Source organism: Cornus florida, unplaced genomic scaffold (genome assembly GCF_030987335.1).
Source record: "Cornus florida cultivar Cherokee Brave unplaced genomic scaffold, ASM3098733v1 CherokeeBrave_3.0.0_Hap2_Chr03, whole genome shotgun sequence".
NCBI classification, from domain to species: domain Eukaryota; kingdom Viridiplantae; phylum Streptophyta; class Magnoliopsida; order Cornales; family Cornaceae; genus Cornus; species Cornus florida.
In genome coordinates this window covers 10746605-10769061 of record NW_026775573.1, presented here as the reverse complement: position 1 = coordinate 10769061, position 22457 = coordinate 10746605, and the positions used below count along the sequence as shown (strand labels likewise).

General features: G+C 34.6%; 3 protein-coding genes across 4 annotated transcripts; all 3 read right to left on the bottom strand.

Moving 5' to 3' along the window:
• Nucleotides 1–775: 775 nt before the first annotated feature.
• LOC132299447 (protein MIZU-KUSSEI 1) lies at nt 776–2383 on the bottom strand. The gene has a single exon (XM_059796058.1). It carries the CDS (start codon nt 2000–2002, stop codon nt 1253–1255), a length of 750 nt encoding a protein of 249 aa, XP_059652041.1. The 5' UTR covers nt 2003–2383; the 3' UTR covers nt 776–1252.
• A 1262-nt stretch (nt 2384–3645) lies between these two features.
• On the bottom strand, nt 3646–13098 carry LOC132299446 (actin-related protein 7). The gene is made up of 7 exons (XM_059796057.1): nt 12807–13098; nt 11001–11216; nt 10235–10376; nt 9642–9886; nt 6271–6454; nt 5579–5646; nt 3646–4072 (listed from the first exon to the last, which is right to left on the bottom strand). Exons 1-7 carry the CDS (start codon nt 12882–12884, stop codon nt 3920–3922), a joined length of 1086 nt encoding a protein of 361 aa, XP_059652040.1. The 5' UTR covers nt 12885–13098; the 3' UTR covers nt 3646–3919.
• Nucleotides 13099–15612: 2514 nt separating this feature from the next.
• Nucleotides 15613–19303, bottom strand: LOC132299444 (protein LNK3-like). Of its 2 annotated transcripts, XM_059796055.1 has the most exons (7): nt 19107–19303; nt 17683–18020; nt 17119–17213; nt 16934–17010; nt 16588–16701; nt 16366–16502; nt 15613–16106 (listed from the first exon to the last, which is right to left on the bottom strand). In XM_059796055.1, exons 2-7 carry the CDS (start codon nt 18009–18011, stop codon nt 15806–15808), a joined length of 1053 nt encoding a protein of 350 aa, XP_059652038.1. In that variant the 5' UTR covers nt 18012–18020; nt 19107–19303; the 3' UTR covers nt 15613–15805. The 2 variants fall into 2 exon arrangements, with proteins under 2 accessions (XP_059652038.1, XP_059652039.1); XM_059796056.1 differs by lacking the exon at nt 19107–19303 and having other exon boundaries at nt 17663–17819.
• Between the last annotated feature and the right edge of the window lie 3154 nt (nt 19304–22457).

Below are 22457 nucleotides of genomic sequence, written 5' to 3'. Positions count from 1 at the left end.
CAAGAAGTGATCCAATCCAAAAAAATTTACATGATCAGGACAAATTACTACACAACACACAGCCATGTAATAATTTCTTCCTCAACCCTACGGAATAATTACATAGTCAGTCTACAACAATTACATAGTCAGATTCCACACCTCTCCTGTGTCTTTTAGAGTCGGCTTCATTTAAGGCAATTAAGAATGTCCCTTAAGGCCTCATTTGAAAATATATATATATATATATATATATATATATATAATACCCATTAATAAATATGTATTAATAAATTTATAAATATGTATTATATATATATATAATACCCATATATATGTATTTGTATTAATAAATTCATACCCATTATATGGTCCTGTTTAAGCTAATCACCGTGGCATAACACTACTAGTCTACTACGAGGCTACATTGTTGTATTACTGCAAAAATACTGAGTAACTATTGTTAATCATTCATTTTCAGATTAATTTCATCAATAAATTAAATTTGTTAGATGACTAATTGTGTGTGTGTGTGTATAATTATATATGCATATCAATCGGGTATACATGGTCTGATTGCAGATGGCAGACAATTAGAGAATCATCAAATGAACAATAGTGTTAAAAGAAGCTCAGTCAAAGGGCTAAAATTATTTGCTGGCTAATTATCAATTTATCAATCATATGACTCTCTCTTCACAGTTCACACATCATTTGAGATGTTCAACTGCTATTAAGCAACACAATAATTTGAAGAACACATAATTATTCCATACAATTGAACTTCAACCCATCATAGCATTTTTTTCTCGTTTCCATGATTGTCTTACAACACTAAACATAGATACATTATTCACATGTTCCTACATAACAAATTCTGTGTCACAATTTCTTAAGCTCTTACACAGTAGTTTTTGTGCAGTGTAGCTCCTTGAAAATGGCATCACAAGCAATTTAAAACCGAAAACCGATAACGAACCCAAGACAACGGCGACATTAGCTGATTTAACCCTACTCCATCCTCTTGAAACATTCAAAACTCTCGTGACAACTCTCTTGACATTTTCATGAATGTCCATCAACCCGAATTCATTTGTTTCGGATAATTCTTTTTCCCCACGAAAGACGTGCTAAGAAACAGAACTCACATCATTCAATAGTTGACAATTACAACTATCAATAACATCCCTCTCCTACGTACAAAATCTCATGCGATGTTTCAACCCTAAACATGCTATCATTTCCCATTGTTCCTCCTCTTCCACCAATATGATCAAATCCTGACGAAGAAGATGCTAAGCTCGGGGCCATTGTTACCATCAGGACTCATCATGTAATAAGTTTCGGAGTCCTTGGATCCGATGACACGCTCAAAGTGCGCCCTCATGTACGTCAGCTCACCCTCCGGCGCGTCTGTGGCCTCACTCGGGAGCACGCCGGCGCCCATTGACACCGCGTGCAGCATCTGCATGACGTTGAGATCATCATCAGTAGGCTCTCTCTTCACCCCATAGCCTGTTTTTCTACCATTGCAAAACATGGTCCATATTGGCTCATCAATGAGCTTAGTCTTCTCTCCTGGATTCTTCTCACACTCTAGTGCAATCCTAACAAGTCCCAACCCCATTTCTTGGAGTAGTTTTCCTGTTGGAATGCCAATCTCTAGCACCAACATTGGAAGGCACCTAGGGTTTTCTTGGATGGCTAGGTTAACCCTAGATTTTCTGCACCCGAAAAGGGTTCCGGTCATCCGTGTCCCTCCGTGGATGTGTCCGTCGTTGAGGCCCCGGTTCCCGTGGAGCTTCACCGGCATCTTGCACGCCGGGGTTATGATGGGGAATGACCGGAACACAGCCCGGAAGCGCCGAAAGAGTTTTGTGGATTTTGTGGGGCCTTTCTTGTGTGTTGGCTGTTGGAGGGAAACCTGAGGCCTGGTAGGCGACCGGTCATCGGGTGCCGTGGCGTGTGCCGTACGCGACCGTGGTGCCGGCGGAGGTGGGGGTGGAGGCTTTGGTGCAGCCATGTATACGAGTGTTTCTTCCACCCTAGCTTGGATTTGGTTAGAGAATGTGTGATTGATAAACGAAGATCGGTGCAGAATGTATTCAATATGATTCTACAAGCTCAAGCTAAAGGTCTAAGATGGGCAATGCTTGGTGGTGGTGGTGGTTATGGTGGTTGAAGGTGTGAGATGGGCTGTGTTTGGGGATGTATATGAAGAGGAGGTTGTGGGAGGCACGTTTTAGGGTTTGTTTTTGAAATCAAAGGTGGATAGGAGGATATGTGTGTATATTCTTGAGTAGGGTGGGAGCTGTTGAAATTTGAAATATGGTTAGGCATTTACTTAGCCAAACATAGAATATAAAATTGTGGTGAGTCTGAAGTGTAGGCTTAAAACTCTTGTTTTCTGTTTGATGAGACCACTTCCAAGTCCTTCTTGTACCCTAATATAGCGGCAAATATTGCTTGAGTGAAGTGTTATGTGACAGCTGGACATTTTTTTGCCGTTTGGATAATCCTAACAATATTGCCTAATTACATGGTCTACTTATAGCACTAAGGATCATATAAATATTGATTAATTGTTTAAAATAGAAGATAAATTCCAAAAAGATAGTAAAGTCTAGTTATAGCCCTGAGTTTGTGTCTTTTGGATAAGTCCAGATGAATTATAGAAAATAAATAAAAGATTAATTGCAAGAAAATAGAAAATCAAATGACTAAAAATACAATTTTTGGGGGACTAAATAGACATTAACAAAAATAATTTGGTAAATATTTGCACCCAAAAAAAAAAAAAAGTTGGATACAAAAAATTTCCCGGGAAAAAAATATATATATATGTGATACAATACTTTAAGGAATAAGGTGCGACGTATCATTTTCAATAATAATATGTTCAAGCTGGCAAGTACCCAATTCTTCATAAATAATTGGGAAAGAGTGGACTAACAATTTGAACATTCCTTTGAGGTTTTAGGTCTGAAACATTCTTAGGGAGTTGACTTCTTGATTATTCACAACTAAAACCTATCTTCTTCTTTTTTTTAATCTTTCTAGTATTGACTTTGTTATGAAATTGTCAAAAGTATCCAACCGTATCAAACAGAACTATAGAAGATTCAGAGTATCCAAGTAGGTAGAAAACAGGAACCAACATTCTCACACACACAAATATTAGGGTTTCAAGCCCTGGCATGGGCAAAAGTGTGTGCGAGTACTTACCTGATAAAAAATAAAACAAACATTCATCAAAGTCCCTAATGTATGTGAGTTGTGATAATTGAAATGCTGTCTTTACCTTCTCAGCAGAGAGGTCTAGAGACTTGACATTACAAGTCAGCATGAATTTCTCTCTCTAAAACATATTCAGCAATGATGTTCATTAGCAATCAGGAATTCTGATTAGGACTTGCTATTTTATTTCCAACATATCCCTAAATTTATCATGGATAATGACCACAAAGATTCAGGACCAACACAGGACCATATAGACATATAAACATGCAAAGAAGCTTAACAGTGAGTGGTACGAAAACAATCCATGTCGTGGAGTCTCGTGAATTTGCCCATCTGTCCTAAAAACTTCGAGATTATAAACCGACTAGGGCATTCTTCCACACAAAAAAAAAAAAAAAAAAAATGTAAATCAGCAGAGTAAATAGCTTGCTTGAAAAATGATTTTATAAAACAATTCGAGAGAGAGGTCTACAGCAGTTTACCATAAATAAGGTGTTCTGTTCTGGTGTATAAAAGGTTGGCTTTAAATTAAGTGACAGAAATGAACTACGATATTTTAGACCACAAGTTAATCAGCTATTTTCTTTCGTGTCAGAACGGTAATCAAATCATGGCTTACCATAACATAACTAGTAACTGATAATACAACCAGGAACTCAAGGCCAAACTAGGACTTAAGAACTCACTAATGTAGGAATTTTCAGAAGCATTTCCGGTGAACAATGGAAGGTCCAGTTTCATCGTAATCTGTCTTGGTTATATGCTGATTCTGAGGGAAGACAACTTTGGCAAGTATGGCACCTCCCACCCATGCTGAATACATTGTCAAGTTCTCTGGCATATACTCTGGAGGCTGTAATGCACAAATCATAACAATTAGACATCGGAGAAAGTAGGATCTAATGATTGCTTCTCCTCATAAATTTTGTAAATACTAATACACATTAACCACTCAAAACAAAAGCTTTCAAAATACAATTGTTGTTTGATGGAGAGTGCTTTAGTTTGAATGGTTTTAGAATGCTCTCTCTAAGCATTTAGATCAATACGAGATAAATTGTAGGACTACCAACCTATTTCCTGGAAAGTGGATCCCATAATACTAAACTGAAGATTCCATTACTAACAATTTTTTTGTTTGAAAAAGCAAGTGTGTATTTCGGAAGACCATTTCCCAATTAAGTGTTCCCTCAAATCTAACGACTGCAAAGGAAAACTATTTAGCTGCAATTCAGCATATTGTTAACAATTTATCAGGCAAAGTATCATAGCATTCGATTGAAATCAACTTCCTTTTCATCGACCTAAACATAGTCAGCACTTCCATAATGTTATAAAATTATGTTGTGACACTCCAATTCATTCTTGCAAAATACACCGCAGTTTTTCAAACCTATTTTTTATAGGAAACAACTCAATAATGTTAAAGAGACGGAAGACACAAGGATCAGAAGGATGAAGAATCCTTCTTAAACAAAAAGAAAAATAGAAACAAAAGAGAATGAGCAATGGATAAGGAGAAGAGATGGAAAATTACAGCAAAGAAAGGCAACTCCTCCCTTGACAAGACAACCTGAACCCCCTCAAGCAGGGAAGAAATGAACCACACCCCCAACCCACACACACACACACTAAAGTGCCAAAACCATGTTGCTAGATTATCATCCCACTCATTCTACAAACAGTGCACTTCAATGCTCATCAACTTCTAAGAATATTATATTTAAACATCTTTTAGCTGTTAAAGAGTTATTACAACACATCTACAATGCTATAATGACCATTACTCAGTGCTGGAAAATACTAGAGACAAACCAACATTTGCCATTATTTGGCAGAAAGTGGCAGCTCTCAAACTTTGAATCTGTGTCTTCACAGTTGTCAGCCTGAACTTTTACCATTAAATATTATTGCAAACAGACCAAAAAGAGTGATAATTACTCATTTCTACAAAATACTAATAAGAATACCCAGAGAAGTTCACCCAATAGTGAAATATTGCTAAAAAAGAGACTCCACTGTTCAAGCAAAAGCATTGAGGGAAGAATGAGAAAATCTCAAATGGTATCACTTGTGCTAAAATAAGAGAAGCAATTATGGCCAATAATCCTGGACTGGATTACAAGCTACCTAAGAGAAAATGGACCAAATGAGCAGAGGACAACTTAGAATTACTCTGGCAAAACCAGATCAACTTAGAATTACTCTGGCAAAACCAGATCAACTTGATCAAAAAATTCGTTAACAGGTTCTGTCCGAAGTGCACGCCAATTGGTAGGACAGGCAAAAACACTTACAATTTTGGTCTCATCAAGCAAACTACATTGCATTAAAAACCTTTCGTAATGAAATAAATTACCTTTACAAGAGAAGGACGGACAGCTGATGAGCAGAGACTAGCTTCTTTCTGGAATCTATCCTCAAAACCTACAGTAGGCAATAATATAAGATGGAATCAGCAGATATATAACAACAGTTCACCCCATAAGGCAATCAACAAAGCACATCAGACCATCCTCGCATTCTTTCTCTGGAGAACATCAGCAGCACAAACAACAATCACCATCCAAGCTTATGAAGCACATGGACATCCTATGTTCTCAAGAACTTAAGAGCCAAAAAACCAAATAGAAAACTAAAACTTACATCTAGCTAAATTTATACAAAAATACGAAGTCTTATTGAATATTGTTCAATAGCATGTACTAAAATTCCATCAGAAAAGAACGTGTTGCTTGCATGTGAGCACACCAGCAGCCAGCCATGGAAGATACCACCCCTTCTTTTCTTTTATTTTATTCTTTTTTTTCCCCCCTTATTTGACAAGAAATAACAAATTGAAACATTAAAGATAGAAATTATAATATAATAGACCCCTTACCTAGAGTTAAACAAGTAAACAAAAAAATATAAAATGGAGAAAATATAAAAGGTAGAAAGATTTAAATAGGTAAGCTTATTTAGATAGAAGGAATAAGTTTCCAACAAAGATAAAATCATAAGGATGCCAATATATCTCAATTAAAGTTGAAACAAAGCAAATGAACTCACCAGACATAGAGGCAGTCGCACCACAGAGTACTGTGTTTTCCAGCAGCTGTCGGTGATTCTCAGATGATACAGACGAGATACTACGAACTAGTTGCTCAACAATTCCATGTGCCTCTAAACCCAAAATAGAAGGTTGGAATAAAGCCTCTCCAACAGTATATCTTTCTCGCCCAATCGTGATAACCTGAAAGCACAATTGCATAGAATTTGCATTCAGACATCTAAATACCCCCAAAGAAAAGGTTGAAATTAGAATAAAAAATAATAATAATAATTAAAAAGTTAACACATAATCTTGAAAAAATAATTATAGGACATATTCAACGGGATATGTACATCAGGTAATTGCTTGGAATTTAAATATTGCAATTTGCCAAAGATAGCCATATCTTAGCCACTGAATCCCATTCCTTCAGTTTAAAACTAATAATTCGTCACACAAAGAAACCATCATATTCTATTATCTCATTTTTGAGATATTTCAAGAATATTTATCCTGTTAATCTCTAGGTTCTTAATCCAAGATATTAACCCATACAATCTCTCGCTCTCTTGCATTCCCTCATGTGTTCTCATGCATACACAACTAGATAAATCATCCCCTTAGACTTTAATTAATTTTAAATACTTGAAACTGATTTTAAGGTTTATATAGAAATTCTGCAATTATATTATTTCTTTATTAACCACTGACATGTTTTGAAAATACATTTAGAACCCTATCTTTTCAAAAAGAATAATTGCAAAAAGTACGCCGTCATGTCCTTAGTGTTCTAGATGTATCCCTCACGTGTCCAAGCCTTGTCCAACCAAAAAAGAAATTAGCCATACTCCAGGCCACTCCCGGTGAGTGTCGGACACACGTCCGCCACAGCCAAGGCACCACTTAGGGGAGTGTCCATGCTCTCTTGATACATATCTAACATTAGATCAAGTTAGATTCGAATGTCAGTTACTCTTGTGAAGTTAAAACTAGGCCACATGTTCTGAATAGTAAATATCATCTCATGTATTGATGATTCCTTAAAAAATAAATACATTCTCATACAATATATAGCAATATCAAGAAACCCACCATTATCGCAATGTATACTTTTCACAAATTTATGACATCCACTACTGTTATACCAACGATATATTTGAAATATAGCAAACAGAAGGATGAATACATGAACATCTATGATCAGAGAAAAATATCGATAGGGCCTGAACCATACATATGAGAAAGTTCAAACACCTCTTGCCATGGAGTTAGAGCATGTTTGCTTTGAGGAGGGTGGTGGCAGTGGGAGGCACTGAAATGATTGAGAGTTAAAAATGGAAGCATTACATCCTTTTAGAGGACCTGTAAATGAGTATCTAGCACTAATTAGTTCAGAGGATTAATGGAATTGTGATTTGTGATTGATGGCCTATATGAACTTCTGAGCATTTACTATTTGCATTATGAACATTGCATACTTAATATTTGTGCATCTTTATGACAATATATGACTCGATCTTGATAGGGTAGTATAAAGATCTTTATTACAATATTTGCATTGTGACCTAGCTCTCACGAGAACATCCTTCGAATGCCAATTAGTTCTGAGGATTAATGAAATTGTAATTGATGACCTATATGTACTTCCAAGCATCTACTATTTGCATTATGAACATTGCCTACTTGATATTTGTGCATCTTTATTACAATATATGAATCAACCTTTATAGCATAGAATTGTGGCCTAGCTCTCACAAGAACTTCCTTAGAATGCATGGTGTGCAAATTATAAGATATGATGAGAAAGAGAAAGAGAATAAACAGAGAGCAGAGACCAGACAGGAAAGGGAGGGTGTTCTGCATCTTCCAACTAAATTGACAAGAGAATAAGAGGGGCAAAGGAGAACAAAAAGAGAAGCGTAACAGGTGACCTCCAAGCCTCTTAATATCCACAAGAGCTGAGAGAGAGAGAGAGAGAGGTAAGAAAGAGAAACAGAGGAGGGGGAGAGGGAGAGAGGAAATATTTTTAAAAAAAAAAACTACTATTAAATGTATCTTGTCTTTTCCCCTGAGAGGCCTCCTCTTTGTAGGCTCACAGAACTCTATAAAAACATTATTACCTTATAAAAACCCCAGCCAACAAGCACCATGGAAACAATATAGGCTCAAGATTTTATTCCTGAAACCCTTATAAAGTCCAAAATTTAGAAAATACAGGAACATTTTTTTTTTTTTTGAATATATATATATATATATAAGAAGGAAGAAAAACTCCAACAATACTTCTAAAATCGAAATCGTCTCCTCGTAGGCTGCACTGAAGCTCAACACGATGAGAACCTAAATAATCCCCCATTTTTGTGTTGTTGGAGATGATTAGACCTCAAAGAACATGGTTGCTTCCTTGATATCCTTGGTATAGATCTCCTCTCTAATAACAAACTGCAGTAACCTGGGTCTCCTGAATTTATACAGACATGTGGTAGCTAAATGAACTATGCTAATTTCTTTTAAGTTGTATATAAATATATGACAAGAAGGAAGATAGGACGATGAGAACAAATACCAAAGAGGAAAAAGGAGGAAGGCACTTTCCTTCTTCCAAACAACTTGTTCACAATAGTAGAAGGGGAAAATGAGACAAGAGAAGAAAAGAGAGGAAGGGTACAAAGTTGGTTTCCAAGCCTCTCAATAGGGGAGAAATAAGATTAGAGAGGGGCAGAACAGCATGTAGAGAAAGAGAAAGAGAGAAGAGGGTAGAAAGAGAGACATAGCAAAAGCACTCTAAAAAATGCAAACAGTAACCCATCTCAAAGTGTAATCAGTTTTTCCCTTAAAAAAACTACTTCATAGCCATCAGAAAACCCTGCCATGATGTTGTTATCTACACAAAAAAATTTACCACCAGCCCTACCCAATATGCTAATAACATAGTCCTTAAATTCTATTCCTAAAACCTCAACATCTAATAATAAAAACATAGGTCAATATTTAAATAAATAAAAATAAATAAATAAATAAAAAGAGGAAAGAGAGACTCCTAGTGAGACTTATCATCAAAAATATCTTCTTGTGGGTCCTCTTTAAATAACCTTCAGGATGTACTGGTAAGCTGAACTTCACCAAAAATCATCAAAAATAAAACCCCTAGGATATTAGGATGCATCATGTGGTCTAATGTTTCTTAAAGCCTTAATTGACAAATCCAAGTTTTGCTAAAAGTTTACATTTTTTTTTTTTTTTGGGGAGGCAACAACTTGATGTCCAGTATCTCTGTGATATTAGGAACCTGGATATCACCATCGGTATTGATGAATTTTTTTTATTGGTTATTCCTGCTAATCTCAGACCATAATGCATTGTTAAGGTGAAAAACTCAGATACAAACCTGCCCGTCAGGCAGAGTATGTTGCTCTTGCTGGCAGGACTTTTGGGTCTTCTCGTAAGCAAGATCATCTTCAGCACAGCATGAGTATTGCTCTTTCAATTTCTCAACATCAGAAATATTGATTTTTACAAGTGGATTGGACTTAGCAAGCTCCTGAGCAAGCAGCTTTGTCAATTCAATACCTCCAATCTCAAATCTTCTCGAAGCTATCTGATGAACCGCTCCTTCAATCACTGGTGCAATATCTGGCCAAATGAAAAAAAAAAAAAATCATACAGCACAAACTATCAGCTCTGCTCATGTAGCATCTAGCATGTTCTACAAACAATAATGCAAAAGAAAAAAGAAATTATGAAATGTCTAGAACCTCAATTCCATTCCAGATGAACCATTTATCAGATAAACCTAGGCATTCTTGGTATCAAATGTAAGAAACGCCAAAACCAAACATCGAAGCCAAGTAAAATGATATTGATGATATGTGAACCACAAATAAGATCAGTAACTACATGAAAAATGGAATACACAAGTCCATAGGAAACTCCACAAGCTAAAAGTAACTAACAAAAAATCACTATGCAACCTATACATACCTATCTTTCCATGACCAATATCGACAGTACAGCCTGAGATACGCCCCACTGCATAAAGTGATAACACTGCTTGCTCCGACGCATAAAAGCCCGAGATGTTAAATGTTTCAAACATCAATTGCACCAATTGTTCTCTAACAGTCTGTTGGGAAGAAGAAAAAAAAAGTTTCTAAATTTTATTTGATAAAAAGAAAAAAGAAGGGATCATCGGTGCAATGATAAAATGCTAGGGCTGATAAGCCTAATAATGCAAGTTTGAGTTTGAGAGCAATTACTTTGTACAAATAATGCCAAGGTAATTAAATATCCAATCTACCCTCTCAGCACAGCACACTGATGTAACAATACAGGGTAATGGCCTTATTATAATGAAACAAACTATGAAGCATGGATACATCTATAAGGAGTATGTATTCCGGTATCCGTATTATGATTGTATCATATAGTAGTGCTATCTATATTTATGACAACTCTCAAATGTATACAGCTGATAAGTTAGTTAGTTCCAAAGAGTCCTGCTCCTACCAGCAAGGTCTCTAATCAAAATGTATTAGCATTTGAATAGATGCTCCCCTCTTCTGACTAGCATACTTGATCTCATTTTACTTTGGCCTATAACTGTGCTATTGCCTAATGGGATTGCACATGCTTCTAAACACGCACATACTGCACATGTGATGATGCGAGTGACTTTATCAAAAAAAACAGAATAACAAGCCTCAAAAAATAAAAATAATTATAATAAAAAGGGAACGGTTTTGCTAACCTTGGGAGTTGCAAGTGGGTCCGTGAATAAAATTTGTCCTTCATTGCCCATTTCCCATCCAAGGCCAGTATATAGAACATGATGCAACAAATCTTCCATGGCATCCCAATCTCTAATAAAACCCCGTACTACTGGATCAACAGTAATGTCCTCATCTAATGAAGTATCAGTCAATGATCCATCTTCAGGCATGCGTTTCATTTGGGTAGGAATTATCTGATCCATTATATAAAAAAAATTTAAAGACTTCCTCAAGCAGTCAAGTACATATTCATTCAAAAGATGTCCCGAGTCATAAAAAGGACACAAATCGTGGACACTATAGCATAGGCGAATTGTGATATAAAAATGCTTTACCAATTCTATAAAATTACATGTGTGTATACATTCATGTGTAAAGAAAAAAGGAATTGATTAAAAATTTCATTATAGTGTACATATTAAGCCATAGGCAACCATATGACCCAAATCCAACCATAATGTCTCCGGTTTCAACCCACCCCCCCCCCCCCCCCCCCCTCTCTCACTTGAGGTGAGAATGTAATTGGAAGCCCACTCCACTGAAATTATAGTGCACAGATAACGAAAAATAAAGTGTTGAGACAACAGCCTAAATGTCAATTCTCTCCAATATTTTGAGGCAACTCTTCAAGATTTCAAGAATTTTTACTTCTCTACTTATCAGAAAAAGAGTCTTTATTTACAAATTTTCAAAGAAGCTAAACACTAAGTAAATTATGAAAATTGTTTTTTTCTAAAACACAATTGCTCTTCTAAAGGCTAAATCTTTTTCTAAAATGGAATTCATAATCGACATATTTGCATTACATGAAGGAAAGAAAGAACCAACTACTCCCAATATCATACTTCTTGATATGATGGAAAAAAAATTAAAATCAAATAATACAATAGAAAATATCACTGTGTATTTGTATCTGATGTTATATTATATACTCCACCAATTTCCCGTTAGAGCTACGGTACTTGTCACCAATTGCTTACAAACCATGCTTAAATGCAGCTAATGACATCCTTCAAAATAACCTTCAACTAACTTCTAAGAGAAGTTGCATGCTCACAACTATATGACAAATCCCTTAAAATATATGAGAATTAGTAGGCACCAACCCTATTGAAGTTCGAAAATTTCGCAAATAACCGTACGCTGTAATTTCACTTTGCTCATAATTCAGTAGTTCAGTCACAAATTAGTGTATGAATGATTGCATTAACTTGAGGACAAAATTAACAGCAATGCATATATGTTTAATAGCATTTGTAAACAACCTCAATAAATTATTTCACTATTGTATTTTACTAAAGTTCAAATCTTTTTTAATTTTTCTCCTGGAAACCAACAAAATTAAGAATTATGTTCAGGAACAAAATAACCATAAAGTTTGGTTGGTGAGAGATTGTATTAACTTGAGGACAAAATTAACAGCAATGCATATATGTTTAATTGCATTTGTAAACAACCTCAATAAATTATTTCACAATTGTATTTTACTAAAGTTCAAATCTTTTTTAATTTTTCTCCTGGAAACCAACAAAATTAAAAATTATGTTCATGAACAAAATAACCATAAAGTTTGGTTGGTGAGAGAGGTAATAGAGACTATTAATTCCACTGGACCTAAATGGCAATTTTTTACTTCATAATTTGTTTTCTAGGAATTTTACAAGCAGAAAAAGTGAAACCTCAGGAGTCCGCTATCTAATTCTTTTCTTTTTTCCCTAAATTTTCTAGGGAACCAAACAGAAGATAGGGAGAGGAAAAGAAAATTGAGAATAGTTGTCATTTACCATGGACGGAGCCTGATCTGGGACGGCAAAGCCTGCTTTAAGGAGCTTCGAACCAGCGTCAATCACCACTGCCTCCATGGTGCGGACCTTCTTCTCAAGTCAGACGCAAACTGAATGAAGAGCAAAAACCCTAGTTCTCGATCTTCAGCTGTGATGGAACCTAGAGAGAGAATAGAGAGTGAGTCTCCACTTTCAAGTCTTCGTTCTTCAGAACACAAACCAGAGTCCCAACAATTATCTAAGCGGGCAGTAAGATTAATTTGAATTGAAGCATCTAAAAGAAAATTTCTGCTAACAGATGCATCTAATATGTACTACATAATACACACGCAGGGGACTATTTTGTAATTTTCTATTTTGTCCTGGAAGGTTAGTTTTATGAACTAGCAAGAAAAGAAAAATTTTGAAAGTAAATTACTTTCCATAACCATCCTACTTTCCAAAAGGGTCCCTTTGGTTAGCCGAAAATATGTATATAGTCCTAATTTAAAGCCTAGCCTCAGAAAATTGTAACTTAATAGAAGTCCTAATTTAATGAGCCAGAAAGTTATAAGAGTCCTAATAAACATATATATATATAGAGTGCTAATTTAAAGAGTCAACAAATTATATATATATAAAGTCTTAATTTAAAGCGTCAGAAAATTGTAACTTAATTAGGAGTCCTAATTTAAAGAGTCAAAAAGTCATAATATAATTAGGAGTCATAATTTATTAAAAAGAAGTTGCCCCTTTTATGAGTCAAAAAATAAGAAAGAGAAATAACTGACAAGGGTATAATTGGAAACTAATATATAATGATACAATTTTCATGGGAAACTAAAATTTTCGTGTGTGAAAAATCAACCATGGGAATATCATTTTCCTTAAAACTTTGTTTAAAAAATTTTGGTTTCTTTTCCTTTCTAGTTAGTTCACACTAACCAAACTAACCAAAAAAGAAAAAGAAAAATTTTGATTACTTAGTTGTATGAACTTACAGTAACACCTTTTCTTTTATGGTAAGTTTCATGTTATTAAAATTATCAAATGAAATTTTATTTTGTTTTGGTTTACTTTAATTTCTTTTATTTTCGCTCGTCATATCAAATTCTACAATACCAAACAAAGCCTAAAGAAGAGAAGATGTTTATCATTAATTTACACCTTTAAATACATATATTAATGTTTTGTTTGCTTAGAGTGAAAAAAAATAAAAAATAAAAAGAGGATGGAGGAGACATCCAGGGAAGGAAGAGGAATTGTCTTCATGAATAGTAGAAACGATAAATGGGGTGATATTTTTTCTTGTTTGATTAGAAAGAAGGGAAAAAGAGTTATTATATTCTTTTTACCAGTATACCCTCATTATATAAAATTATAAAAATTAAATATTCATTTTAAATATTTGAAAAGGTTAAAAATAAAAATTACATATTCACCTCTCCTCCCTTCCTCCGTCAACACAAAAAAGTTCCTCCCCTCGTCCATCCCATAAAAAAATGGTAAAGGATGTGTTATTAATTTATCAAGCAACTCTTTATTTTTCTCCCTCCTCTTGTGAGACTTCAGTCTATTTAGTATAATGTTGTAAGTTATGGACTTTTAAATTTTAACTACATTTTTGGACTATAAATTGATGTAACTAAAGCGTGTTCCTTGTTTAGATAAGATGGAAGAACTATCTGTATTGTGTGTTGGGACAGGATAGGTTAGATTTTAAGGCCCAGTGAGGCCATTGCATTTATTTTTGTATTTCAACGGATTGTAGAGGGACTTTTTCTGCGGAGGTCATGCCGAAATTTTATACATATTTTTTTATTATTATTTTGGTATCCTTTGGGGCGTTACATCTTCCTTCTAGTTTTGGTGCAAGATAGTGGAATCTGCACTATCCTCTGGAAGGCCAGAAATGTTGTTGTCGCTGGTACTGATCCATGGTGCCTGCAAAGGATTGCTGCAATGTTAATAGAGCAGTTTCTACAGTACGAAAACATTATCTGGTTTCCATGTGGGTGGTTCATACTCAATAGTGAAGTGTGTGAGACTAGTCTCTCTTCTTGTGCTGTTAAATAGTCCAAGCCTTCAGGAAAAAGAAGAAGAAAAAAAATGGTCCAAACCTTCTCTAGGCATTTTGAAGGCCAATGTTGATGATGCTGTTAAATTCAAGGTGATGAAGTACGGTTGTGGTCCGGTTGTTGAAGACCACAGAAGCTGGATTGTTGCTGCTGCTCCAATTTTCAAAATCAGTAGTGTCCAATTGTGCTTTGTGAAAGACATTCATCATTTTTTTTCCGTGTTGTCCTAGCAAAGAACTCCACAATACTTTTTGAGAAACTCAAACCCTCTACTTTTCATTGAAACAAGAGGAACCCTCTCTACGTTTCAAAATACTTTTTGAGAGACTCAAACCCTCTACGTTTTAAAATGCTTTTTGAGAGACTAAAACCCTCTACCTTTCACTTTAAGACCAGAGGAACCCTCTACCTTTCACTTTGAAACGAGATCATTTCATCCTCATAAAGGGGAATGCTGCTGCTCATGCTTTGGCTGTGCTGCGTTGATAATTTTTCTCCTGTATTGATGGGTGCGGTAGAAGAAGCTGATTGTACTACAATCTGTTTTTTTGTTGAAATGATATTCTTTTCTTGCATTCAAAAGTTAAAATAAACTTATGTGACATGATTTAGAAGCTGATTGTACTTCAATCTGTTTTTTGTTGAAATGATATTCTTTTCTTGCATTCAAAATTTAAAATAAAGGTATGTGACATGATTTGAATCTAATCTGATCATAGAGAAGATTTACAAGTAGCGAGGAAGAGGTATAGAGGGGAAGAAAAGAAAAACCACTTCTATTGTTCAACCAGTGTGATTCAAAAGAACAAACAAAACTGAGCAGGATACTGCGAGTACTTGCATCCTGCATACTAACAAAAACATCTCTTACTACATATTTACATTCATAGAACTTTAAAAACTTTTAAACATTCTAGGCTTGTGCTTCGTTTAGGAGGCCTTTCAAAGCATGTTTGCTGCACCACTAGAGTAGCGGTGATGCAAATTCGTAGTCGTGAATAGGTTCTCCTGGCCAAAGGTTGGAACTTCAGCATCATCTGCTGAACTTGTGGTGCAAGGGAAGTGAGAAATCTGTTCCTCGTCCAAGCTGCAGTTGAACGGTCCTCTTGTTCCAGTAGCTTCTGGCTTAAAATCTGGTGATGCTGCAGCGGAAACATCTTGTGCATTATGATCAATCTTATTGAACACAAGGCTGGCAACAGCTCTGTCAATGGTATTTGTCTCTAATTCTGCTTCTCTTAACCTGAAAACAGAACAGTTTGATCATGAGGGCTTGATTGATCAGTTCGAACGACATGATTAGTTTGCGCTCTTCATAATCAAAGATCAATTCAAGGGCTCTCATTGAACACACTTTCTGCTTAAAACAACATAATGACACATTTTTGGATTGTTGGACCTGATTTTCCGCTGTCAAATTGTCCCTAAGCTTCTAATCTAGGTATCTCAAGGTCAACCTTGCTAGAAAATTCTATAGACATTCAACAAGTATAGACATTTACCCAGCTGTTTCATCAAGGACAGTCCATGGAGGGGCGCTCTCTACGATGAGCTCTCCATTTTGGCCCTGGTTCACTCTAGAGTTCTTAGCAAGACGGTACAAAGCATCTCGAAAGCAGATTCTGGTCTGGTCAGACAACTGAAAAGATTGGAAAAAGAATAAAGAATTATAATCTTAGTATAACTTGCATTTGCTAAAGCTTCTGAATCTTAACTTATATTACCTGTGTCATCGCTGTTTCAAGATCCTGCAGCACAGACTCTTCCATTGATGTTTCACCACCTACTCCATTGATGCAGTTTTGCTCATATGTGACTGGGACCTTCATCACCGGTGCCTTGAGCAAACATTACCATGATTAATTAACCTTGATAATCGGTTCAAAACTGAACTACACATATACTTGACTAGGTGAAGGAAATTTCATGTAAAATGCAAATTACAATGTGTGTGTGCAGACCATTCACTGGTTCCCAACCGTTTAACTATCCAGTCCAGGTTTGACAGACTAGTTCTTAATATTATATTGTTTATTTTCCAATTAATAATCAAATGGAATAATATCTCACCTTTCCTGGGGTATTATCCCTTTGTCTCGAGTTGCTAAGATCGAGACACAACATAGCAACATCTTCTTTCTTTGAACCTGTTGATGAAGAAAAGGCATGTGTTTTAAGATAATTAAGATTCCAATGCCATAAATATGGCTTGAGATACAGAGTGAAACGAATTCATGGCTGAAAAGAGATTATACCGGCTGGGAACGAGTTGTGCTGAGATTCAGGAGAATAGCAAAATGATCCATTAACATATTCCACACCAGTCATATCTTCGTCAAGTATGGAATTCCTACATGAACGGAAAATCGGACGGTGAGAAACCATATCATCAATTTGTAAAATTTAAAGGTATCTCAGTAAAAAATCAGGAAAAAATCTTAACTACAAAGGAGATCAAAAGATTCCATTGAGTTACATACAGCCTTTAAAGCAAAAATCATGACAAAAATAGGCCAACTGCAGAAATTAGGAGCCATTACAACGCTTCATCACATTGGATCAGTTATAATATTTCAAGTGATGACCAAATTGATGCAGCTTCACTGAGATTATCAGAATATTTTACAGTAATGGCTCTCTTTTTCTGTTGTGACCGCAGTCAAAATGATGGATTTTTTAAAATCAAAAACAAATTTTAGTTGTCATGAGACATACAGGCATGCTCTTAACTATATGACAAGCTTATAAAGCATTCAATACTACATGGTTTCCTACATGCATCAATTCAAGTATCTTAACCCCAGAAGTTACGCTTGTACAAGAAAATGTCTTCCATCTGATCAACTCCGACCAGATCATTGATCTGGTAATCTGGCCACTCGTATGGAAGCGTCCATTGAACATCACAGATGCTTGAATTACGAGAATGCACCCTATCATTAGCAGAACCGTCCACGTCCATATCGAGGCTTAGTTCTCTCTCACATGGATTTTTCCCCTTAACAAGGTATTTATTTGAGGAAACGAAACATTCTGGTGCAGTTATTCCCCATTGCATCCACTTCTCTGATGACAGAAGCCTCTCTAATGGTTCATGATCTCTTGGAACAACAAGATCATCACCATCACTTCCGAAATACCAATCCATGGTATTTATCTGGAAAAAGAAAAGATTTAAATGTTACAAAAAATTTAACTCCAGCTTTCATAAAAAAAAAAAAAAAAAAAAAAAAAAAATATATATATATATATATATATATATATGACAATATTTGAAAAACAAACATTTATAAAAATTCTAAGGAGACCCTAGTATTAGTGTATATGAACATGAAAACACTACAACAAATCATCAAAAAAATGTTCCAAGATTTATTTTGGATACAAACAACTGGAAATAAATCATATAATCCAATATATGACACACAAAGAACAAACACTATATATATATATATATATATATATAGTTAGGGGATATATAGTATAAGAAGCTTTGAGCATGAAAATAACATGATTTTTGGTCAAAAAATTGCTCAATAGTTCCAATTTTTGAGGAAAGGAAAAAAAAAATAAAAAAAATAGGCATTTACAAACTGTTATTTGGGATGCAATATAACAATTTATGACCATACAAGGACAAGATTTATCATCCCAATAAAAATAAATAAATAATTAAATAATTAAATAAAAACCTCCAAAGATCTAACTGTAGACACAAAAGAAACTTTTACCACCTACTACAAAGACTCTACAACTAGCAGGGTATACTCGATCTAATTGATTAGAGTCCAAACCATGTTCCAAGAATCATAGAACAACCAAATCCAAGTCAACAGAAGCTAAAGAGTAGGAAAATAAAGCAAAATCATAAAATTAAATAAATCGAAAAATATAAAGGAAGAACATGAAATCCTATATTATCAATATGTACGTAAAAAAGTAAACTTAGAAGGGAAAATAAAAAATTAAATAAGTTTCGAGGAAAATTCACTAATACTGATCAGAAATTTAGAAATCTATGATTAAATGAATCAACAGACAGAGAAGAAGAACATGAAATCCTATAATATCAATATGTATGTAAAAAAAAAATTGATCTTTAGAAGGGAAAATCAAGAAGAAGAGAAAACAGATTTGTGGAAAATTCACTTATACTAATAAGAAATTCCCAAATCACAGAGAACTATAAGGATTAACTTGAATATATACTGAAAAAAACACAGAAATTGAAATAAAAAGTGACCTGGGATTGATTAATCGGAGGACTGAGAAGACCCAGTTTCGAATTGAGTGAAATAACTTAACCCAGATGATGAAAACTGATTGAAATGGTTGAGAGTTGAAAACTTGATGGGTTTTTCTAGCGTTGGAGTAACAGTGGTTCAGCTGAAAAAACAGAGGCGGCTGTGGTTATGTAGGCTTTGTTTATTATCTTTACTATATTTTAGAGAGAGAAAGAGAGGCCAGTTGGATTGTGTTTATGGCTGAGAATCGATGGACCTAAGTAGTGGTTCACAGCCCTCCATCTAAAACTGAACTCTCGTTGCTCCACGTGGCAGAATGGTCCCACATAAACAAAAGCAAGGACTCTCCTGATCCAAAAATCACGTGACGCACACCAGACACGTCCCCAACTTTCTTAATTCCCCAAAATACCCCTCCCAGGGTTATCTCATATTGGGGGCCCCATCTCAACAATTCTTCACTATTGCAAGCCACTGTAGTCGTGTGAGTCAGAGTCACCTAATGATTTTCTTTTTTCTTTTTTCTTCTTATCACTGTGTTGTATGTACTCGCCTTTGTCAAAAAAAAAAAAAAAAATTGCAGAATTACTCTGTTTTTCAACTTAATGTTTGCTAAATAGCCAGCTATAAAATTTGTCCAAGGTAAAAAAAATTGCCAAACAGCAAGCTATGAAATAGGACAGGACAACCAATAAAAACGCAAACATATAATTTTATACCCTAAATAACTTTTTTTTAACCTAAACATCAAACTATAAAAAATTTTAAACTAGAAATTTATACAGACCGAATTGAGTGTATTTTTATGGTACATTGATATCCCAGTATCTTCACTGCATCCAAACAAGTTGTATCACTCTGTTTGATCCAAACAAATCCCTTATTTCTTAATTTTCCCTTACATTTTTCTGTCAACTATTTATCTTTTAATTCAGAGAGCATTGGCTTTTGTTAGTTAAATATAAACTTCTTTGCATGTATAAAAAATGTTCACGAATCATATTGGGAGAAATTATTATATGGTGCTAGTTTATTGGTGTCCGGAACATCTAATAATTTTGAATATAGTTAAATTAACAAATATTATAAATAATATTAATACACTGACACGTGGTACGGTGCTATCCATATACAGACGGTGCTATGTGACAAAATAAAATTAAATAAATATACCCAAGTTCATCTCATATTGAGGGCCCCATCTCAAGAATTCAATAGTTCAGACCTATTTATTTTTTTTTATTTTTTTTTTTTTTGCCTACAATTGTCGAATTACTCTGTTTTTCAACTGCTACAAAATTTGTCCCAGGTAAAAAATTGCCAAACAGCAAGCTATAAAATGGGACAGGACAACCAATAAAAACGCAAACATATAATTTTATACCCTAAATCACTCTCTTTTTTGTAAGCTAAACATCAAATTATAAAATTTTCTAAACCAAAAATCTATACTGATAGAATTGAGTGTATTTTTAACGTACAAGTGATATCTCATTATCTTCACTGCATCCAAATAAGTCATATCACTCTGCTTGATCCACACAAATCCCTTATTTTCTAATTTCTCCTTGCATTTTTCTGTCAATTCTCTACCTTTTAACTAAGAAATCAATGACGTTTGTTAGTTAAATATAAACTTCTTAATTACACGTGTTATGGTAAAAAGTGCTCATGTATCATTTTGAATGTAGTTAAGTTGACACGTGTTATAAATAACATCAATGCATTGACAAGTAGTACAGTATTGTCCATATACTAGGCCTATTGTGAGACAAATAAATAAATAAATAAATAAATATATTGAGGCCCCATCTCAAGAATTCTTGAATATTGCAAGCCACAGTAGTCGTGTGAGTTCAGACCTATTGTCTCTATGAGGATGACACTGATTTTAGTTTTTTAACTAAAGTAAGTAGCTTATATTTAGAAATGAGAGTAATGATGGTGTTTTCATTAAGATATATATATTAAAAAATAGAATTACACTGTTTTTCAACTTAACGTTGGCTAAACAGCCAGGTATAAATTTTGTGCCAGGTATAAAATTGCCAAACAACAAGCTATAAAATAGGAAGGGCAACCAATAAAAACGCAAACATATAATTTTTACACACTATAAAAAGATTTAAACGAAAAATCTATGCAGATAACTTACAGAATTGAGTGTATTTTTGATATTCCAGTATCTTCACTGCATCCAAACAACTATATCATTCTGTTGGATTCAAAGAAGTCCCTATTTTTCTGTCTAATTGCCTGTAATGTCGTTTTTAGTTAAATATAAATTTTTTACTTTTACACGCCTCATAAGTTGCGTGAATATACTGACACGTGGTATAGTAGCGTCAATATATTGAGACGTGCTGTGAGATCAAAAATTAAATAAATATATGCGTTGAATTGTCATATATTCCCTATTTGTTTCTCCCAAAAATGTTATTTTGTTGGGTTAATAGATCACGGTAGACTTATCTTTCCACCATCCGAATCAAATGATTTCCGTAACAAATTTATTTTTTAAAAACGTAGAAAATTTTACGTCAACACTTAACTTGTTTACGTAAAATCACTCCAAAACAATTCACCTTCAAACTAAACTATATATTTTTTGTAGCTTTTGTTGTAGATGTGACTTCTACTTAGATCCACATCCTCCTTGATGAATGTTAAGGATGCATTAAAATCAATTATTCAAATTAAATTTTAGAATGCACCAGTATTTTTACAAATGTCTACAATTTCTACTACCTCTACTAGTATCCTACATACTTTTGTAGGACTTGTTTGGTACGTATTTTATTTTTGTTTTAGGTAATTATAACAATGTTTTTGGTAAAAAACATACGAGTGTGTTTTTCGCGATCCAACCCAAAAATTAAAATGTTAGGTGTGACTAACGCTTATAAAAATATTGTAGATGGGTGATTTGCGATCTGCTCCAAAAATAAAAATTGTTAGGTGAAGTTAACACCCAAAAAAAAACTGTAATAGGTAGCTGGATTCGAAGTCGGGCCACCTTATCTACCCGGGGTGGGGACTCGGATACCTTCGAGACTGGCGCTTGGCGTGACAACAGATCAGGGACTGGACTTGACTCTAATACTAACTGTAACGGGTGGATGTTTCACAATCCGGTCCAAAAGCTTAAACTGTTAGTTGAAAGTAACAGTCAACCTATATATACCCATTTACTTTTTCATCCGAATCCAATATAGGACACCTATAACATAACGATGAATAGTAAAATAATTATTAAAAACATGTTTTCATGATTTTAACACGAGTCACCAAAACATAGTAAAAAGTGAACCTTAATAGAGCCCCACTCTTTTGCATGAATCTTTTGTGGA

Coding starts and splice junctions, on each gene's coding strand:
- LOC132299447 (XM_059796058.1), bottom strand. CDS start 2,002: ATGGCTGCACCAAAGCCTCCACCCCCACCTCCGCCGGCACCACGGTCG.
- LOC132299446 (XM_059796057.1), bottom strand. CDS start 12,884: ATGGAGGCAGTGGTGATTGACGCTGGTTCGAAGCTCCTTAAAGCAGGC. Junction 11,217..12,806: donor CAGATCAGGCTCCGTCCATG/GTAAATGACAAC, acceptor ATAATGGATCAG/ATAATTCCTACCCAAATGAA. Junction 9,887..10,234: donor TATTGGTCATGGAAAGATAG/GTATGTATAGGT, acceptor TCATTTGGCCAG/ATATTGCACCAGTGATTGAA.
- LOC132299444 (XM_059796055.1), bottom strand. CDS start 18,011: ATGGATTGGTATTTCGGAAGTGATGGTGATGATCTTGTTGTTCCAAGA. Junction 16,702..16,933: donor GGGATAATACCCCAGGAAAG/GTGAGATATTAT, acceptor TGTTTGCTCAAG/GCACCGGTGATGAAGGTCCC. Junction 16,503..16,587: donor TTGAAACAGCGATGACACAG/GTAATATAAGTT, acceptor CAATCTTTTCAG/TTGTCTGACCAGACCAGAAT.